We start from the raw sequence: 20979 nt of genomic DNA on the forward strand, positions 1-20979 counted from the left end.
CTCAGTGGGTAAAGTGTTTGTGAATGAGGACTGGGAGGATGACTCAGTGGGTAAAGTGTTTGTGAATGAGGATTGGGGTTCAAGTTCCAAGGACCCCTGGCTGTTTGACTGTAGTGCCCATATTGCCCATATTTGAGAAGTGGGGAGATGGGGGATTCTTGGAACAAGCTACAATGCTAGGCTAAGTGAATCATGGAGTTCTGGATTTGGTGAGAGACCTTCCTTATTAAATAAAGTGGAGAGGGATGGAGGAAAATACAGACGCAGTGACATCGCCTTCTGGCCTCCATATGAACCTGTACTTACAGGTATCCACATACACACAAACACACATATTCATATGCACACTATAAATGCACATCTACAAATGGAAAGCAAAAAAACCTCAAATGTAATCCCATAAGCCATGTAATTTATACACATGTTTTTTAAAGGAAGAAATATTGATCAATTCCATACCCAAGGACTAAATCCAACTCCTGTAGGAATTCAAAGCATAATTCAAAACCCATTCAAAATAGCTGGTATTTCTGCAACACTATGTGTCATGTCTTAGATGAGACATTTCAAAGCCAGTGTCCTAAAACAGAGGCCTGGAAAGAGAGCAGCATCATCCAATTTTGAAGAGGCAGAAGTAATGAAAGGAGCCTTTTCCTTTGTCTATGAAGTATCTCCACTGTCACTAGAATTTTCTACAAATTATAATGGAATCAATTGGGAAAATAAAGACCTTTAAACCCTCGAAGAGGGTGTGGTGTTGTAAGAGACTGTATTAGGGAAGTTCTGGCAGAGTAGAGGAAGCTTCACCTTAGTCCATAATTTTGAAGTTTCTGCCATAGTCCATGGCCACGTGACCTGTGAGACAGAACACGACAAGGGCGGAGATCTGACAGACACCACTCACCATGATAAACAGGAAGCTGCGAAGGGGCCTGGACCGAGGCACTGTGAATAACCATCACAGGCATGCTCACTGAGGCCAACTTCTTTCAGAAGCCTGCATCTTTCACCTTTCACCTCCTCCCTAAAAGGCCACCATGTAGAGATTAGCGCTGGCTGTCTAATCCACACACTGCCCGCTGGTATCTAGGCCCTTTACACACGAGCCTCTGAGGAGTGTTTCTAGTCAAACCGTCCCAGAATATATGTCAATACCCATGAAACCATGGTGGAGTAAGAAAGTAATCCTTGTGAGGTTTATTTCTTAGTTGAATGACCTACAAGCCATGGAAATAATACTTTTTTTTTCCCAAAATTATGTTATCCAACTTTGAAGCCCGAGTATGATCCTAGTATGGTAATAAAATCTTAGCTGCCAATATCGTGTTCCTGAGTTCCCTCTGTCGTACATCCAGCTGAGATTTCAAACCTCAGGGTTGCTGTTGCCTTCAGTGAAGCCTCAGACTGGCCCCAGTGGACGGAGGAACATGTGAGGGAGCGTGAGAAGGAGCATCTGTGGCAGAAAAATGTAGCTGCAATCAGTGTGGAGCATCTAAGAGGCACCCATGACTTTCTAACATAGATATGATAGAGCACCATAGCAGCAGATAAAATGGAAGTTTTGCAAATTCCACCTGTCAGAAAGCCCAGTAAAGGCATAATTAGACTTTCTCTGTTTCTCCCAAAAACATGCCTGTGGGAAGGGGTGGTGTGTTGTAGAGGGGTACTGTACTCATTGAATGGCAAAGATTGGGTCTATCTTATGAATTGAGAACTGGACTTAGAGGGATTTCCTGAAAATTGGCAAAACATGCCTGTTACATAGGATTCTGTTTCCTTAGAAATTTTCACAAGGCTGGAATCAAGTAAAAATACCCAAGACCATGGAGGTGGGCAGTCTTAGTCTAATGTGAGCTTTGCTGGTGACTGCTGACATGCATTCGAGCTATAAAAACTCTCCCCACATGGTTCTGTGCAGCGGGAGCTGCACCCCAGCATCCCAGGTATCTGAGATCTACAGAAGTAAAGTAGCACCAGGGTGGGAGCGGGAGATAGTGCTCTGGGCTCGAGTGCTGCTTGCAGATCAACGGTATTTGATTACAGAGAGGCCTCAGTCTGAATTGCCCATCTCATGCTTTCTTTCAGTGCCAAGTTGTGGGAACAAAGATTCAGATGCTAAATGAGGCTTGGTGAAGGAAACAAAAGAAAAAGCGGAATCTGAGAAACTCAGTCATGCTTTTTCCTTGTTTAGAGTATTTGATTGTACTTTTTAAAATTATCATTTGAGAGTCTCATACATGTATTTGATATATTCTCGTCACAAACATCCCTAGTCCCTCTCTTAGACTTGCCCCACCCCAACCTCCTACCAATGCTCCATCTTTGCCATTTTGTTGTCTTTTTGTTTTCGTTTTGGTTTTGCTCTGGGCCACACTGTGCTGTAGCAAGGCCACTTGCTTGGGTATGAGTGTGGAGCTGCCCACAGGAGCCCAAGTAACTCCGTAGTGGTTTCACTGATGAAGACAATGACTTTGTCAGGCCGCCTTGAGCTCCCCTGGACAGGCGGGCCCCATGAGTCCATTCCCACGTGGGGCTGGATGTTTAAAGGCTTGCTCTGTGCAGCCCCGATGTTAGACCTTCCTGAGAACTGCAGCCATGTCGTGCCCACAAGGAGCACTCCACAGAGCCTGTCTTCTTTCTTGGTTTTATAATATACTTCTACCACTGAACTCTACCACTAGCTTGATAATTTTCAGTTTAATGTGGTCTTATTGAATTGCCCAGCCTGGCCTTGAACTCACTCTGTAATCATCATAAGTTTTGAACTTGAAATCTTCCTGCCTCGGGCTCCCAGACAGCTAGGATGAGGGGTCTGACTGAAACATTTATCTTCTGTTTGTTTACTGGGTAAAGCAAGAGATTTCTCTCTGAGCAGACAAAACAGTCCAGTTTAACAACAGATGGTCACAGTGGGGAGCTTTATTGCTGGCTGACGGTTACTGTCTGGGCAGTCACACATCATAGCCTCTGGTCACCTCTAATAAAGCTATCTGAGGGGATTCCTAACATAAAATTGCTATTTCTTCCGATGTTTCAAGAGAACCAGGAATCCTACACTTTAGGTGAAATCTATATGTTGCCTATGAATACATGTTACTAACCAATAGAAGAAGAAAAAATGCCCATTGACTCCAAATAAACAACCACACAGTATGTGTGCTCAGTGTATGAATAAGTGCTTTATCTGTCCTTTGAATGTTGCCTCCTGCTCTATTTAATCTATGAGGTCTCTGTTTAGAATGTATGCAGGTTTCACTATAGCAAGGCTTGTACACCAGGGATCTTGTCCAGCGTTTTTCTAAAGCAGGCTAGCATATAACCCTGGATAAGCTACATTTCAGGGAGGCAGGGAGTCTGATTTGATGCAACTCCCTGAAGACCCATCTCAGAGGGGTGAATCTCCACGTGCCTGCCTGAGCTTTGCTTCATTGCCTTGTTGGATGGGACCCTGGGAGGCTGGGAGTGGTAGGCTTTATCTGCTATTCTCTTTCTTTTGTAAGCCTCATTGTTCGGTTTAATGTCCCTGATGAAAATCTCAGAGTTTGTGAAGCCTGGGGACATACATAAACTGTCGCAGAAATTAAAATTGGGATCATTTTGTCCATCTTCCTGACAGTGCAGGCTTGTATTTCCAGCAAGGTTATCCCTGGGGTCTCTTTCAGGTACTAGAAGGAGCCACAGAAAGAAGTCCATTTGCGTGTGATTTGCATACATTTACATAAGTCTTCCTCAGGTCTGTGAGTCTGAGCAAGTCTGCACAGAGGTGACTTTCAAGGGCAGTTCTCATTGCCTTCACTGGAAGATGGCAGTCCCTAAGAGGTCCTTCATTGCATGTAGAACATTTAGCATCTGGAGGGCACAAAGAAACCAAATTCTAGCTGGAAGGAAATAAGACCACTTGGAAAAGCACTTTGTGCCTTCTAAGTTTTACAATAATCCGAAGTCCGTGTTTATGGAATATTTAGTATTAGTCAAATGTTTTCAAGAGTCTAGGACTCATACTTGACAGTCTTACCTAGCTTTACTCTCAATTCCAATGAGGGAGAATGGTAGAGAAAACAAAAGAAAAGAATGAGAGAGAAAGTGAATGGATTCAGATATAGTTAGTACCCATGCAGAAAATCTAACTGAGTCATGAATCACCGAGTGCCCCTAAGAGAAGGCAGGAGTGTGACAATGAGTATCATGTTTTGGGAAGGAATTGGAGACCCAGACAACACCTGGATACTTGAGAAAGATTTGAGAAGAGTTCTCCAAGAAAGGCCAGGAAATCTTTGGATGTCCAGTTAGCCTGGGTAATTTTATTCAGATTAAAAAAATCAACACTTTATGTCTTAGATGGAGGCAGTGGTGCAAAATGGATGGGCCCAGCACAGTGAGGTTGTGCTTCTCCTGAGTCTGGAAAGAGGGGAGCTCTGAGCAGAGGGCCAGAGCAAGTGGTTGATGTCTTCCATAACTCTTTGGCCACTGCAAATAGAATGGATGGAGAGGGAAAGAGAATGAATGAGTCTTTTATTTTAAATTGTTTACAGATGTTTACATGTGTGTGCATGTGTGCATATATGTGCATGTGTGTGTATGTGCGTGTATGTACTTGTGGGTGTGTAGGTAAGTGCATGTGGATACAGATGCTTGCAGAGATCAGAAGAGGGTTCCAGAGCCCACTGGAGCTGGAGATGGTTGTAAGCTTCCAAACATGGATGCATGGGAGCTTCCATCTAAGCAGTACACTGGGCTTATCCCTCCAGCCCTAAGGGTGGTTTTTAATTATTGTTATTGTTTTCTTTTGCTTGGTATGACTTGTCTGGCCAGAAATAGATTGTAAAGAAGGAAGACACTGTCCCAAGTTTAATGGAGTATTTTTTAAATGGATTGCATATGAGATATGATGGTGAGGTAGCAACTACCGAGCAGAATTTTGAATGACCAATGGGTGGAAGTGCCATTGGCTGAAGGGAAAGACCGGATGAGAATCACCTTTCAGGGGAGAAGGGAGAGTGGAAGGTGGCACCCAGTTCAACAAGATTCAGAAAAGAAAAATATTCAAGCTCCCTGCTGGGGAGCGAGAAGCCTTGTTTAGAAGACGGGTCTGAGGTAAGATGGGATGTGGCACAGTCATAAGGCCCAAATGTGATTTAAACAGTCTTTCATGTTCAGTCAGGTCATCATATACCTCAGTGTCCAAAATCAAGCAGTTCCCTGGCTCCAGTTAGACCCACCTTCCTGAAGGTTATTCAACCTCTCAAAACAGCAGCACCTGCTAGGGTCTGGTGTTAAAACACAGGAGCCTATAAGGACATGTCTCAGCCAAACCATAACAGCACTTAAAAATAAGCCATTTCTATTTCTCGGGTCCATTTATGAAAGGTATTTAGTGTTTGACACTTGATCCAAGACACAAGGGCACATAGGGTCACACAGGGTGGAGCTTCTTTAGGAAAATGCTTTCTTGGCTCCAATGGAGTACTGAGTTCAATCCCCAAAGCTTCATAAACTAGGTATAGTATCCCAAACCTACAATCCCAGTATTCATGAGAAAGAGGCAGGAAGGCCAGAAGTTCAAAGCCATCCTAGTTTATATATGAGTTCAAGTCCAGCCCGGGGTACATGAGATTTCTAGGCTACTTAAGACTGTCTCAAAAACAATTCTACGAGTATTAATTTCCTTAGAGATTTACTAGGAAAATCAGAAACAATCACAGGCTCTGAGGCATAATCGCTCTTTCCTGATGTTGCAGAAACAAACATACAAAACCAAACAGGCCCATAATGTGCTTTCCAATATGGCTGCTCTTGTGTGTTGTCTTCTTGAGTGAAAATTTCTAAGGAGCTGGAGTTCATAGTTAGATGTACTTCCACCAATACCATTTAGCAAGCCAGAGACTATTGCTAATGTCATAGACAAGTGACCTGAATGTTGCCTTTGATACCTAACACTGACTAAGGCTTCCCCGGCTCCTGAAAGGATTGGAATGTATTCTACAGCAGATCTCTGCTGGTGTCTCTGCTATTCCCAAACCGCACAGCCCTTGGAAGTCTTAGAGGTCACCATCAGGTTGGCTAATCGTCAGAATGCGTTCCCTCAAAGAGTTCTGTTTAGGCAAGCTTTGAAATGTCTGTGACATTAATGCAAGACAGCAAGTGATGGATTATCTAACAATGTTTTATGAAGTAAGGCAAAAACTGAAATTATGATTGTGGATGCGCTGATATGGTTGAGCCTGAATTCTGTCTTCCTCGTGAGGTTCACCTGTAGCCGGTCAGTGGTGTTCATTCCATTTATGTGCGATAGCAAAAAACCAAAAGCATAGACTCCAGAGTTGACAAGCAAGTTGGTGCATGTTCAACTTACAGAGCCTTGAAAGTTTCCAATCCAAACGGGTGCACTATCTCACTTTGTTGTCACTGTGGTTGCCTTGACGGGGGAGAAGTTCCTGACTCAAGTGTGATGTAATCCTTCTGTGCTTGTTTTAAGGCTGGAAATTAAATCCAGTTGTGGGCGCCGTCTACAGCCCAGACTTCTATGCAGGTAAGGAACTTTGCTTTGCACGCCAAAGTCTTGCTTGGTCATTTCTAAATGTGCTTTGCCTGCCCCTACATCCTGGGTTTTGTAGCTTAATCCAAATGAGGAATCACATCCTAACAAGTTCCCAACAATTTCTTGGGGCAAAACCAAGAGTGTTTCCAACTCTGTAGTGATTGTGAGGTAAGCAGAGGGCTCCGCCACTCATGACATTTCACATGGGTTCTCCCTAGGAAAGTGTTTGGGTTTTGCACAGCAGTCCACTGGACAGATGGGTGGTGGCCCCTTCCTGTTTTAATGCAGTGGCCCTGCTGTGCACCTGTTAGCTGTGCATTTCCATCAGAGTTGCTTTCCTCATTCCTAAGAAAGCAAAGGATCGAGTCAGTCATTTTACCCGAGTGCAAACTGGGAATTTCCAAGATGTGAAAGCTAGGAAGAAAAACATGACTTCAGTCTTTCTTTCTCCATGGGTCAATTGGGCTTAGCATGGTCACTTCTCTCTACTTTGCTCCATGCATATGTCTCTCATCCCCTATCCCCTACTGCCTCTTAGTAGGGAAATCTACCCACTCAGACAACTCAGTGAACAAATCAGGGGGAGGGGGTGAGCCAGAAGCCTCCACAACTAAGATTCTTTACTTTGACATGGCAAGTTAACCTGCCACTGCTTCTGAAGTTTTGTTAGAAGGCTGTCTTGAAAGTCTAGTACCCTGGCAGATTTTCCTTATGTATGTGGGGAAAGAGCCTTCCTATGGCATGCCTCTTGAACATTACACAATTGATAAATAGCTTATCTTAGTGGTGAGGTAGATCTTGGTTCACTTCTTCCTCTTGCCCAACTCCTGCCATTTTTCTGAAACTAAACATCACTACTAGAGGATATGAAAAGATTAGAACTTAACTACTCTTTTGCACAAACCAAACTTGGATAAAATTGGGAAGGGGACATACAAGAGCTGAGATTTGTATTTCAGCTATACAGTGTTTGCAGTCTCTTCCTATGTGAGTTTAGATTAAGTCTAGGGATTGCACCACCATGCAGCAGCTATGTTCACTCTTATCAGGGGGAGTACACTTGAGTGTAAGGCTCCTCAACAATTCTATTGTGTACCCTACCTCCTGAGAGGATGCACTAGAAAGAGAGGAACATGCACGAGAAACCGGACAGCCCAAATTCAAACTCTCTTCCCCTGTTTGCCAGATATTGACTCTGAACAAGTTATTAAGCCTCTCTGTACCTCAGTTTCTTCATCTCTCAAATGGGATTATGGTAGGAGAAGTGCATATGAGTTTAATAGAATATAAGGTAGGGCTGTATGAAGCCCTCACTACTTATTCTGCATCATATAATGTTTGTGGAATAAAAATGAGCAAGTTAATATTTAATCTTTGTGTCATGGTGGGAGAAGGCATATTAATAACTGATACTCCTGAGCCCTGAACACACGGTTGGTCTCAAGTTGTTTTCAGTACTTGTAAAAGGACTTGTCTGTGAACTCTCAGCAAATCTACTTGGATTGTTAACTTCTGGTCTTAGGGACAGGGCTATTTGTCCAGAAGCAAGGTGTACCTTGGTAGGTACTGTGTTTGGGGCTACATCTTCTCCAAAGCTGTAAAAGTATAAAATCTCCTCAAAGATCAGTGAAGATCTGGCTTCCACATATCTTCAGAGACAGCCAGGAATCTGCAGCATTTGACCCAAGGCAGTGGCAGGTTCTCTAGCCTGTGAATGCTTGTGATATGTGCTTGTGTTCACATTATTCTCTCCAGAGACTTAGGGTCCAGAGCAAGAAGCAGAAAGTATTCTCATGGGAGTTTGTCACAGATGTGGGCATGATCTGAGAGTCCTGTGTAGTTTTCTCTTTCTAATGGTTATCCTTGCTCTACTGATCAGGAAAATGTCTACTATCTCCTTTATTTGGGATTCCATACCATAGTGAATGCCTGCTGGTGTTGAAGAACACAAAGACAGGCTTAGACTCACATACGCACGCATAAAGGAGTCTGCATTCCTTCAACAGCATCAAACTTAGTTGAAACTAGATCAAAGCCCAGGCTAGGCAGAGAGGTCCCCGGGGTACAGAAGGACAGCAAGTTTGGAGGGGTAATGAGTACTCAGTACTTTCTGTAGTCTGGCACTAGTCTAAGCACACTCCATACATGATTGTATGAAATCCTTGTTGCAATTTTGCAAATTAAAGCACAAAAGAGTGGCGCCCAACATGGGATTCGAACCCTATACAAAGAGTGTATGTCTCCTTTAGGATTTCACAGAAAAGTGGGTTTTTTTGTTTGCTTGTTTTTTCAATCTCAGGGGCTGAATCCTTTGTAAGTGGATACCATGAGTTTTTATATTTTATAAATATTAAGTCTACATTTCTGTGGCTGTACCCTGTGATCATTCCACTGTCCAAACCAGAAAAGTGAGACAAGTCACCTTGTCTCTATTGCCGTAGCACCACCACCACAGTTAGGTATGTGAATTGGTTGGGTGAGGACCGTCTTGAAGAAATCTGAGTGACTGATGATGTCGTTCATATAAGGTTTGCTCAGTAAATTAAAGTCTTGGATTTTGTTGTTGTTGTTATTGTTATTTTGTTTGTGTGTTTGTTTGTTTTCTTAGCAAGGAACCTGGCATAGAAGTGTGCACTTGCATCTTAGCACTTGGGAGGCTGAGGCAGGAGAATTGCCTTGAGTTTGAGGGCTTATATACTGAAACCCTGTTTCACAAAAAGAAAGAAAGAAAGAAAGAAAGAAAGAAAGAAAGAAAGAAAGAAAGAAAGAAAGAAAGAAAAAGAAAGAAAGAAAGAGGCTGAGACATTAGCTCAGTTGGCAAAATGCTGACTTCACACACAAGTATGAAGTCTGGGTCTGATGAATTATACCTTCCAGCTGCATACCCATGTAAGGAGTTTGACAAAGCATCTAAACTTCCTTAGCTACAGAATGAGTCTGGATTTCACTTGCAGTATGGAGGGTGGCTCATACCAGAAATAAAGACCTTGTCATTGCTTACTTTGGATTTCATAGGTCATCCCTATGTATGTCCAAGATGGAAAGCCAGACTCATTAGTCATTTCTCAGTCTAAGATGTGTTCGTGACAGATTTCATGACACTCCCACAGCATAATTATTGATTTTCCTCAAGCTTATGCAGAATGAACCATCCAGCCTCCAATTGTCTCTCAAAATGGGCCATGGAAAGTTCACAGATTTTGTAAATTAAAATCAATATTTTCAATCTCTCCTAAAGGTAATTTTCCTAATTTAGTGGACTTTCCCCTAACATTTATTTTCTCTTTTAATTATAAAATGGCAAGTTATTGATTTTCCTATAGAACCTTCTGATGCCCCCCAGTGCATTTTTATTGCTGATGTCGGATGGGGATGGGGGTGGGGAGGGAGGGCGTACTTCTTAATGAAGACCTTTAATTACCAGCTGAACAGTATTAATTTGCTTTGATAGATTATGACATTTGCACGCACACACATACACACAACCCTGGGAAGCATTTAGAAAGCCATTTGAAAAGGTTTTTCATTTTAGAGGGTGTATTTTTTTTCTGGTTTCACCTCCAGTCATACTATGACCTCTTTTAAATTCGTTTTGAATGCAAGTGTGCTGGAGCAAATGTACATAAATCTGCATATTCTAGGAGCAGATATAAATCTTTGTAAAGACAGGTGGGTGTTTTCATATAAAGCTAAGCAGCATTGATTATTTCCCCAAGTCTAATTATCTTTAGACCCTGTGAGGTTTATTCTCAAGACAAATGATTGATAAGTCAATTAAGGCACAGATGGGTCTTAACGATTTTGACCAATATGTATGGCCACACAATCTTCGGGCTTAAATAAAATTTGGGGTGCTAATAGAAATGGGATATGTGTGGGTATCTGCCCCCATCGGTATTCCTCAAGTTACTGGGTATAATTAGATAGCGCATGTCTAAGAATCAGAATAAAGAAGACGCGTGAGGGATTCTTACCATATCCCTGAGCAGAGAGGAGCCTATTTGCCTTTTCTAATAGAATATTTTGAGATTTGGGGAGATGACTTAGCTGGTAAAGCACATGCCTTGCAGGATGAGGACCTGAGTTCAATCTCCGGAACTCAGGTTAAAAAGTGAGGCATTCTGGCACGTGCCTATCCTCTCAGTCTAGCGAAGGAGAAAAAAAAATGGGTTCCTGGGACCTCACAGCCAGTGACTCTAGCCTAATTCTCAAGTCCCCTGCCCCAGTCTCAAAAAACAAGGTGGCCAGTTCCTGAAGAGCAACACCTATCCTGTTACTTCTGCATGTACATGCACAGCACCCATTCATGTGTGACACGTGTACATCCAAACACGCACATCTAAGAAATCCTCACCTCTTGAAAATGTAGTGTTTTCTTGTTTACCTATCCAGTAAAGCAGTTGATTCAATATACCTTTAATATCCATAATAAGTGAAGGAAAATAAATAAGAAACAGAAGGCCATTCAATGTTGTCACAGTAGTACTGACAAATGGCCCTACTCTGATCCTCAATTGCCGGTAAGATCCACAGGACAGAGCTTCCCCACACTGTATATCATATCAGCCAGCTCATTTCTGTGATTAAATATTCCATCAGTGGGGCTAGAAGGTGGCACAACTTAACAAGATTCAGAAGATGTAGCACTTGAACACGCATAACTCACTCCTGGGTTGCGAGAACACCCAGCCTGCAAAGGGAAATTGCAATTTAGCTACATTACTTCAGGAGACACAATCAATAGAGAAAGGAAAGGAACTTCTAGTGAATTGCAGATCAAAGATAGGGTTATGTCTCAGAGATGAGAAAGGTTACCATTAGAAAGAATGGGGAGAAAATAAGGTGAGGTAGATTATGGCAAGTGGAAAGCTAAGATGGTGGAGGAGGGGGAGGGAAGTGGCCCTGTGGGTAATCACTCTCATTAACAGTATTGTTGAAGGGAAGGACTCTAGGTTGACACACTTAAAAGCATGTGTTGCTTGTTCTGAAGGGGAGGGGGTAATAAGAAGGTTCTAAAAGAAAGGGCCTGCTGGCCTGCGAAGTCCCATCTGAAAGAGGAGCAGTTCTTAAAGCAAGCTGATGCCAAGGTCATGGGTAGGATCAGGGACAATAATGAGGGCAGGAGAACCTCACTGACTCCAAAGTAAGATATGAATTTAAGAGATTAGTGTGATCACTGAAGTCGCTTCGACTGGCTATGTCCATACCAGGGAGCCGGGCCCTGTACCATATCACATGGGAATAGGAGATGGAATAGTGGATTGAGATCTCAATGTGAAGTTTAAAAACAGAGAATTGGGATATAGCACTGTGTGATTGCTTATCTCAAGAGGGCAGGTGTATTTGACCTTGGATTATCCCTACAAGTATGTGGGTTTTCTAGGAGTGTTTGGCCACTGTGAGCTATGATTCATCTCAGAACTGGGTTAGAGGAAGGTGGCATGGGACCCCTTTCCCACTTGCCCTTCACTGAGCACAGTACATTTAAAAAAGATGACCTTTTATGTGCTTTAGCATGAGTCTCTTTGTAGCTAGCTTTTCCCCTGTATTTTGAATGTTAGCATCTGCAAAATCTAAGACTGTTCAGAGGTCATGGTGTGAAGGTGAATATTTGAATGTTTATTTGACAAGAGAATCACCTCGAAAACAAGTGTCAGCACTTGCCTGTGAGGGTGTCTAGACTACGGTAATTGGGATGGAAGACTATAGGGGGCACTGTACCATGAGTTGAGGTCCCAGACTGGAAAAAGGGGAGGATGAAAAATTAGCGTGATTACTCATTGTGCTTTGCTTGCTAACTGTGGACCCATGTGTCCAGGTCCTGCCATTGTGCCTTCCCCACCTTGATGGACTCTACCCTTGAACTGTGGCCCAAATAACCATTTTCTGTTAAGCTGCTTTTTTTTCCGAGAATTTTATTAGCACACCATGAAAGGAAACTGGGCCAGAGTAGCTGTGTTCCCAGGCACATCTCTTTGTGTTTGAAGATTGCACCCAGAGTACTTGGTGTGATATAAACCGTGCAATTTAGCATACAACCTGAGTGCCTTGCAATATGGTGGTGTATGTTTTCAGGTCTCCACTGCCGCTCCAAGCCCTCCAAGCAGTAAATATTTCAACATCCCTCATGGCAGGAATGTCTTGACATCCCCACCGTGAGGAAGGCTTGACTTAGATGCTGAGCTATGCCCTTAAAGAGAATGTTCTCGCCAGCAGTGACCTTTGGCTCTGGTTTGCTGTGTGTAATTTACACATCGGCTAAATTCAAATGCAGTGCAATTCAGTGAGCTGGAACCGGGGCATCCAGATTTCTGTCCCCAAGCAGCGGATGTTCAGCTGGAAATGTTCCACTTCAGAGACCTTATCTTGTCCATCTGTTTACCTTTGCCTCCTCATTGGGATGAGACTCACTTTGCTTCCCGCCCTCTTCTCCCCCCCCCCCTCTGTCTTACCAGATTTTATTCCATCCTGGCCCACATTTGGCCTTAATTTTTGATCTGTGTCCTTCCCTGGTCCACACAGGGACCACAGCTCATCTTTGATGAAGCCTGTGTGTGGGGGGGGTTGATCTTCAGATAGGATCAGGACTTGCTGAGATGGTTAAAATAATGCATTTCTTAAAGAAATGTGCTCTTTTTCTACTGCATGGGAAGTCTGTCAAGGCTTGCTCCTCTGAAGGCAAAGGGCAGGATATTTCTGGTGTAAGAAGAGCTGAATGGAGGCCATACAGAGAGGGTGCCTCTCAAGGATTTTGTTAGGGTTTCACTGTTTGATTAGGCTTCACATGAATGCACAGAACTCCAATGGTCCACCATAGCTGTGCTGGACTCACCATGGAATGACCAAAGAATGAGGTCACTGCTAACTTAAAAAATGCCACCCGTTTTTTTCCATTAACTCATTCATCCTGCCACATATACGTAGTATGTGTCCAGTATTCTTTGTATGTGAGCTCAATGTGTGTGATTGTGTAATTGAAATCAGAGTCACTCTTTGGTTGTTGGTGGTTGTCTGTTTGAGGCTAGCTCGTCAGTGGGCTTACAGGGATTCTGCCTCTACCTCCCATCTCTCATTTGGAACACTGGGTCCAGATTTTATGTGGGCTCTGGGAATTCAAATTTGAGTTCTTATGCTTGTGCCTTTTCCTTTGAGCCCTCTCTTCATCCTAACTCATTCTTTAGTAAGAAGTTATTAAACAAAGGTCAAGCACTTAGCCAAGGTAACAGAGATGAACTATGCTTTCCTTCAAATACATAAGGGTTTTTGAAGAATGCCAAACTGTATACTCAATGCACAAAAAATACCGCATACATATGCACACACACACACACACACACACACACACACACACACACACACCAATGTCATGGAGCTTGCATACATACACATAAACACAAGCATATGCACATAGTTACTACCAATGACATGGAGTTTTCACGTATATGCCTTTGCATACTTGCACACGAATGCTAACAGTCATTGTTCCTGCATTAGGAACTGAAAGAGTGATACAGATGGGGTCTTTGAGGGTTAATAGGAGTTCATCTGACAAAATAAACGTAGAAAAAGTTGACTGCAGAGATAGGAAGGTTGGGAGAGTCCCAGGGTATCCCTCAACCTTTAACTTGAGACTCCAGTAAGAAATTCTAATGGAATAAAGAAGACAGAGGGAGTCGATCTTTATCTGTTACCAGAGGTGGGAATTTCTGGGCGAAGTTAAGTTCTTTCCAAAGGCTGAAGAGTATTGATCTGCTAAGATCAGAGGATGTCTTCACCAGAAATGTTGCTGAAAATACCACAAGGCGGGAATATGCATTCTGGAGTGTGTCCTCTGAGGGGTAGGCTGTCATTGAGAGCATGGTCAAAAACAAACACACGACAGTGTCTGCTGGTCCCCTACGCCTCCATATACACTCAGAGTTGTCTGATGAGGAAGGATGGGGTGGGCAAAGGACATGTAGGCCTGAATGGAGGAACTTGGGAAGAGATCATTAAGGGACACTGCGAATAGCAGAGGTAGGTGAGATGAAAGGAACGAGAGTCTACTAATACACACTCTGCTGGGGGATTCTATAATGACTTAAGACGTTCGTCGTTTGTCAACTTTAAACATGAAAAAAATAAAAAGAGAAAAATGAATCATTTAAAATGTACTATATATACTTATGAAATTTTAAGACAATATATTAAAAGTTTACTCTTTAAAAAACGTGCATAGCCAGATATGATTATTTATAAAGGCTGTTACTGCACTGGGGAGATGGCTCAGTGCTTCACAGGTCCCCCAAACCCATGCTAAGAAAAATGAGTTCAATCTGTAGTGCCCACTTTTATAAAAATGACAGTATCAGTGTTTATTTATAATCCCAGCACTGAGGAGGTAAAATCAATTCAGGGGCTCCCTTGCCAGTCAGTTCTGTGTGCAGGTGAAGTTCCAGGCCAGAGAGAGGCCATGTCTTCAAAAGAAAATTCGGAATGACACTCAAGACTGTTCCTTGTCCTCTGTGCACACACACGCACAAACACGCACACATGCATACGCACACACAAAAGAAAACCTCATTTCCCCAACCTCTACTCTTCAGTGCCCTGAACTGAACACTTGATTTAAGCTAGGGCCAGAAAGGAAGTGATCATAGAACCAGTTTTCTTCCGTCTAAGCCTCTTTCCAGACGAGAGAATTACCAGAATGTCTTTAGAGCTATTTGTGTTGCATTACCCTTTGATTATAAAGTATTCAATGCTCTAGATTAGCATGTTTGCTTCCCACATTAAATATTCTTTCCAAAAAGGAATTATAGCTACTTCTATCTGCCCAACTAATTAAGTTGTTGGATAAGTAGACTCAAGTTGGCCAAATATTTTATCATATCCTTTGTGTTAATTATGCGTTCTGAAAACTTAAAACAAAACTATTTTATTGCCTTTTAATTTTTAAAAAGTATTTTCTGTATTATGTGTATGTGGGGAGGGTATATGCAATGGAGTGCAATGGTACTCAGAAGCCAGGGGCATCAGATCCCCTAGAGTCAAAAATTTAGTTGGTTGTAACTGCCCAGTGTTAGCCGGGTGCTGGGAAGCAGGCTCAGGTCCAGGTTCTGGGAAGCAGGCTTAGGTCCAGGTCCTGGGAACCAGGCTCAGGTCGGAGGTTGGGAACCAGGTTCAGGTCTGGGTGCTGCAAAGCAGGCTCAGGTCCGGGGGCTGGGAAGCAGGCTCAGGTCCAGAAGCTGGGAACCAGGCTCAGGTCCTCTGCAACAGCAGACGAGCACTAAGCATATCTCCTACTCTTCCCCTTCACTGTTCTTTTGAAAATGTCTTTGTGTTGAAGAAGCAGCTCACACATGGCACAATCACACTTGGGTGAACCACATCGCTAGGAGTTAATGTGTTTCTGGAACTTCCTTAGAGCTGTTACAACCCATTACAGGCAAAATATTGGCTTATGAAAAATTAATAAGGCCAGAGGAAAACAGAATTCAGTATCTACATTAGCTATTTACACCAAAAGAAAACAGCCAGAATTAATTATGCCACATGCAACATTTTAATGGGGTTTTCATTAACTGTATACCATTATGGAAACTAAGCAAGGATTATTCAAAGAATAATGCCAATGGCTGTTATTGTTTCAGAGATTAAATTAGTTAATGGGTTACATATTCAAATCTGATGTAAAGGTTAATCGATGTACAGTAATCATTATATTAAGCCCTTTATCATTCTAAGACATAAACACCCCAATATTACTGATGCTTTCCCTGGGGAAAAAAAAAGAAGCATCTATTTGGGCCTTTCTGATATTTCTTTGATGTGCATGTGATATGAAGACAATTGGAACCCTGGATGCTATTAATAGTTCTCTGTCATCTTTGAGAATAAATTTTACTACCTGAAATATTACATTTGCTTTTATTCTATAGTGAATACTTAAGTGCTTTCTCTCTCTCTCTCTCTCTCTCTCTCTCTCTCTCTCTCTCTCTCTCTCTCTCTCATGTATGTAGGTGTGCATGTGTGTATGTTTCTTGGAAGCATATTTAAGTAACTGCTGCAGTTACTTTCTGAGAAAGTCAGAAGTGAAATTTATTTTCTCTTAAGGAGGCAATTCAAGATGTTGGGCTTTTTCAGTCCATAAACTTAGCCGGAGCATCCTAAAACAGAGTTATGGGGTAGCATGTAGAGTTTAAAGAGGAGACATGGGGAGCCTTTCCAAACAGCTTCTGAGACTCTTACCTGTTTTAGGGACCAGCCATATTCCCAAGGATGTGATGGGGGAGGAAAAGTGGGGAAGAAAGAGGGCAGAACCTCAGGTCACAGCCCTGACCTGCTGGACAGCAGCCTGCATGGGAAACACCAGACAGCACAGCATAGCAGGGTGTGAAATGCATGGAGCCCCTTTCTGTGTGTGGGCCCTTGTATCCCTGAAGTCTACACATTAGGAAATAAAAGTAATTTTCATTGCTTCTGCTGCTGCTCAGTTGCTAGACATCCATTTGGACCCAGTCGAATCATTTCTACTCCACCACCACACCCATTGGCTCACAGATTTTAACAGTGAGTCAAAAAAAAAATGTGAAGCAGTTTTATTAAAAAACAATCCTGTTATCAGGATGACTCAATGAGTCAATAAAACTTTTTTGATGGACACTGGAACAAGTTTAAGCCCAGTTTACTGATCAACAATGATATCCTTTTAATTCCTTTTCAACTGTGTAATGCTGAGTCTTAGTGTACAGAACATAATAAAAATTGGTGTAGCCAGATTTACCTGAAGATGATATAATTCACTGGAAATATTTAAACCTCAAATTGAAGGATCTGTTTGAATTCATTTGCACTCAGCTCCACAAATCAGTGCGATTGTCAGCAAAATCCTAAATCTCTCTGTGTTTCTGTACTCTTATCTGTGAAATGAAATGGGTATAATTGTAATTATATCCATATTGTACTTGAGACAGGGTTTCACTAGTGTATCCCGTGCCTGCCTAGAATTCATGATCCTCCTGCCTGAGCCTCCCAGGTGTTGAGATTAAAGGTATATGCCACTATGCCTAGCTAGTAGTTCTGCTATTACAGGATCTTAAGGGTAGATGACGGTGCAAAGAGGAATTGGAGTTTCTTGATGGTTCCTTGAGAAATTTTTGCATGCTGGGAAACAAATTCAATTGGTAATGTGGTCTCCAGGCCAAAATGAGTTCTGTAAGACCAGCACTGGGAAGGCAGAAACAGGAATTCTTGGATGAAATAGGCATCCACACCAGCCTTCTTGTTGAGCTACAGACCAGTAAGAGACCCTTTCGGAAAAGTTAAAAAACATTCAGCTCTTGGAAGGACACCCAGTGTTGACCTCTGACCTGCACACCCTTGTGCACACAGGTACAGTGTGCATGTACACACACACACACACACACACACACACACACACACACAAGAAACTTCTGGAATTATTGTTGTTAATCTTAATCTCATATTGAGTTAAGCCACAGGTAGACTAAAATTTGCTAAGAGAGTGAGCGTCTTGAAATTTTATACAAATGATCAGGGAGAAAATGGTAAACAGGTTATTGGAACTATTCTTGGAACTTCTGTTCAATGCCTAAAAATTGTGCCAAATTAAGAAGTGAAAAGGAAGATAAGAAATGATGCATTTCTTTATGAATATTATGAAAATCAAAACTTACAAAAATAAATTAGGTTGAAGGATTATTTACAGAATAGATTTGCTCCAGGGCCCCTTTAAATATGGAAATCTCCCAGTACAATTAAAACACATTTTGATTTATAAGAATTATATATACACGCAACATTTCCCAGTGACATCTGTGCTCAGAGAAATGGAAATATCCATGTACTGAGAGCTCTGTTGTAGTTCTGCAGAGAGTCATATCTCTCGGGCTGGTATAAGAACATTCTGCTTCTGGAAGGCCAGCATACCAGCCTTCCAGAAGCTACCATAGTAGTGTTAGCTTAATGCTAGTCTGATGTCCAGAAATGTATGTCTTTAGAAGCATCCACTGCTCTTTGTGGTCTTGGATTCATTTGTCAATTAGAAACAATCTGTTCTCTTGGAGACTTAATGGTAACAGTCTAAACCTTTGAATCTAACAGAAGTTTGGGGCTAGTAAGGTGCCACCTGGGAGGACAAGCTGGCCCTCAAGTCAGGAGAGTAAGGAGACTATTGTGTGCACTAGCTTGCTGCCATCTCACAAGGCATCACAGATAGGGTAGCCAAATAATTATTTTCAAAATTCTGAAGAATAGCAGCAAAAGAGCACCTTTGTACAGCCATCTGGTCTTCCCTCTCTGCAAGACTTTAACCAAATTGCCCTTTCAGAGAGCAGCACTCTTGCTCTATGAGGCTCCACCAATATAGCATTGTTTAACTCAACTGTAATATTTGAAGATCATTTCTTGGAATCCCAGGCTCTGAACTCCTGAGGCTTAGGACTGGACCACACGGGTTTTGTGACATTCAGTCTCTTCCATAGCAGAGAGGAGTACTATACACCTTTCCCTTGGTGGGAAAACCCACCGGGCCTTCTCAAGGATCAGGTAGCTGGCAGCTGCCTAGCTGCCCACCTCCACAGTTCACTGAGTTAGTGACAGAGAAGAGATGACTCTTCCCCAGGGTGAGAGCAAAGGCAACTATCTATTATGTGTTAAATGGGAAGGACAAAAAGAATATTGCATCTTGTTCAGAGAAAGGCTTGGGGTTCAATCCTTAGAACCTCAGAAACTGGATGTGGTGGCATATGCCTGTAATCCCCCCATTCCCAGCCCTTGAAACCTAGCTGCATGAAAATCAGGAGTTCAGAGTCATTCTTGGCTACATGGTGAGTTGGAGGATAGCCTCGGCTACATCAGACTGTTTCTCAACAAACAAATAAGAGGGGAAAATATTTAGATCTCTTAAGCCAGGTGGACACTTCTATCCCTCTGTGCATCCCTGTGTGGTTGCTGTTTGTTGGGTTATGTAAATGGTGAACCTCTGAATTAGAACCCATTGGGGTAGTGTCTGGAAGAAGACCCCATTTCCCACTACCCCCAAGTTATTTTAGCTCCCCGTAATGGATTAGAGTCCAGTGCTGTATACAAAGATGTTGGCCGGTTTCTGCTTCAGCAAAATACCCATGTCTCAGTGTCCACAGCTGGGTTATTAACTTAGAATCATTTTCTACATTCGAGCTAATTTTTAAAGGTTTTAAAAAATCACCCAATAATGATAGAGGCGAGAAGCAAACATTTGCATTGACGAAGTAGGTCATCACTGAAGCCAGAGATGCTGCTTCTCCTCCAGAATTGGCATGACCGACAATATGCTTTTTTGTCTTTAAAAAAAAAAAAAAAAAAAAAAACTAAAGAAACAACACTATTTGGAAGACCCCAGTTCTGTCCTCAGCCTTCAGGGTTTTTGTTTTTAATCATAGTTGTGTGTATTATATTCTCAGCCATGCCGTAGTGGAGACGGAAGGACTTGGGCTCTCTGGCCAGCTAGCCTAGGCTACTGGGCATGCTCCAGGCCAGTGAGAGAACTTGCCTCATATTTTTAAAAAATCATGGTGCATGGTGCCCGAGTATCAACTTCCAGTATTCCGTGTTGTTCTCTAGCCTCCACACACACTTGCACGCATGTCAACACACATACATATACATACATTTTTCTTTTTTAATTTAATTTTTCCTACAATAGATTTTGATCATATTTTCTCCTCTCGTAACTCCTCTAGATCCTCCCCATCTCCCTGTGCAGCCGAATTCAAAATATTTCTGATATTAATGAACTATACTAAGCTGTTTCAGTCTTGTCTGCTGCAGAGAGCAGAAAGAAAAAAAATCATTCTTGCCAGCCATAATTATAGTTAATGAAAATTGTCCTGAAATAGCTTATTAATTTCATTAATCCCAGTGAATCATACAATTGATGACACAGGTCCAGGTCGCCGCTCAGAACCATTTCTTAATTTTTTTCTTTTTCTTTTTTTTTTCTTGCTTGTATTTATCTTTGTCCCTGATCATGTGAGTTTTAGAAAGGATAGTACAATAGTATGCTAGGTGTTTTAGAAACAAACACACCCACAAGGAGTTCCACAGATAGCTTCTGGAGCTAGGGAGTCACTTGACACATTGTACACACAAATCCCTGCACACTGAACACTGTGTGCTCATCTTACAGCCTCATCTTTCCCCTAAACGACCCAAGGAAGAAAACCGGCTGAGCTCAGTGAACTTCTTACACTCCCTCAGCCCTTCCTTAGTAACAAGCATCTTTACCTATGTATTCTCTCTCTCTCTCTCTCTCTCTCTCTCTCTCTCTCTCTCTCTCTCTCTCTCTCTCGCTGCTGCTGCTGCAGCTTCTTATTAACTAACACTTGCATCTTAAACTAACCCATTTCTATTAATCTGTGTATCAGCACAAGGCTGTGGCCTACTGGTAAGGGTCTCAC

The 20979-nt window shown here is 42.3% G+C and overlaps 1 protein-coding gene across 15 annotated transcripts in view; it reads left to right on the plus strand.

Annotated features, from left to right (window-relative positions):
• The window catches only part of Rbfox1 (RNA binding fox-1 homolog 1), a 1689477-nt gene that overhangs the window by 1581773 nt on the left and 86725 nt on the right, over positions 1 to 20979 (plus strand). For all 15 annotated transcript variants that reach the window (XM_026780390.1, XM_026780381.1, XM_026780380.1 and 12 more), the window contains one exon: positions 6476 to 6529. In XM_026780390.1, coding sequence (XP_026636191.1) covers positions 6476 to 6529 — 54 coding nt within the window. The remainder of the gene's footprint in view (positions 1 to 6475; positions 6530 to 20979) is intronic.

Source organism: Microtus ochrogaster, chromosome 7 (genome assembly GCF_000317375.1).
Source record: "Microtus ochrogaster isolate Prairie Vole_2 chromosome 7, MicOch1.0, whole genome shotgun sequence".
NCBI lineage: Eukaryota > Metazoa > Chordata > Mammalia > Rodentia > Cricetidae > Microtus > Microtus ochrogaster.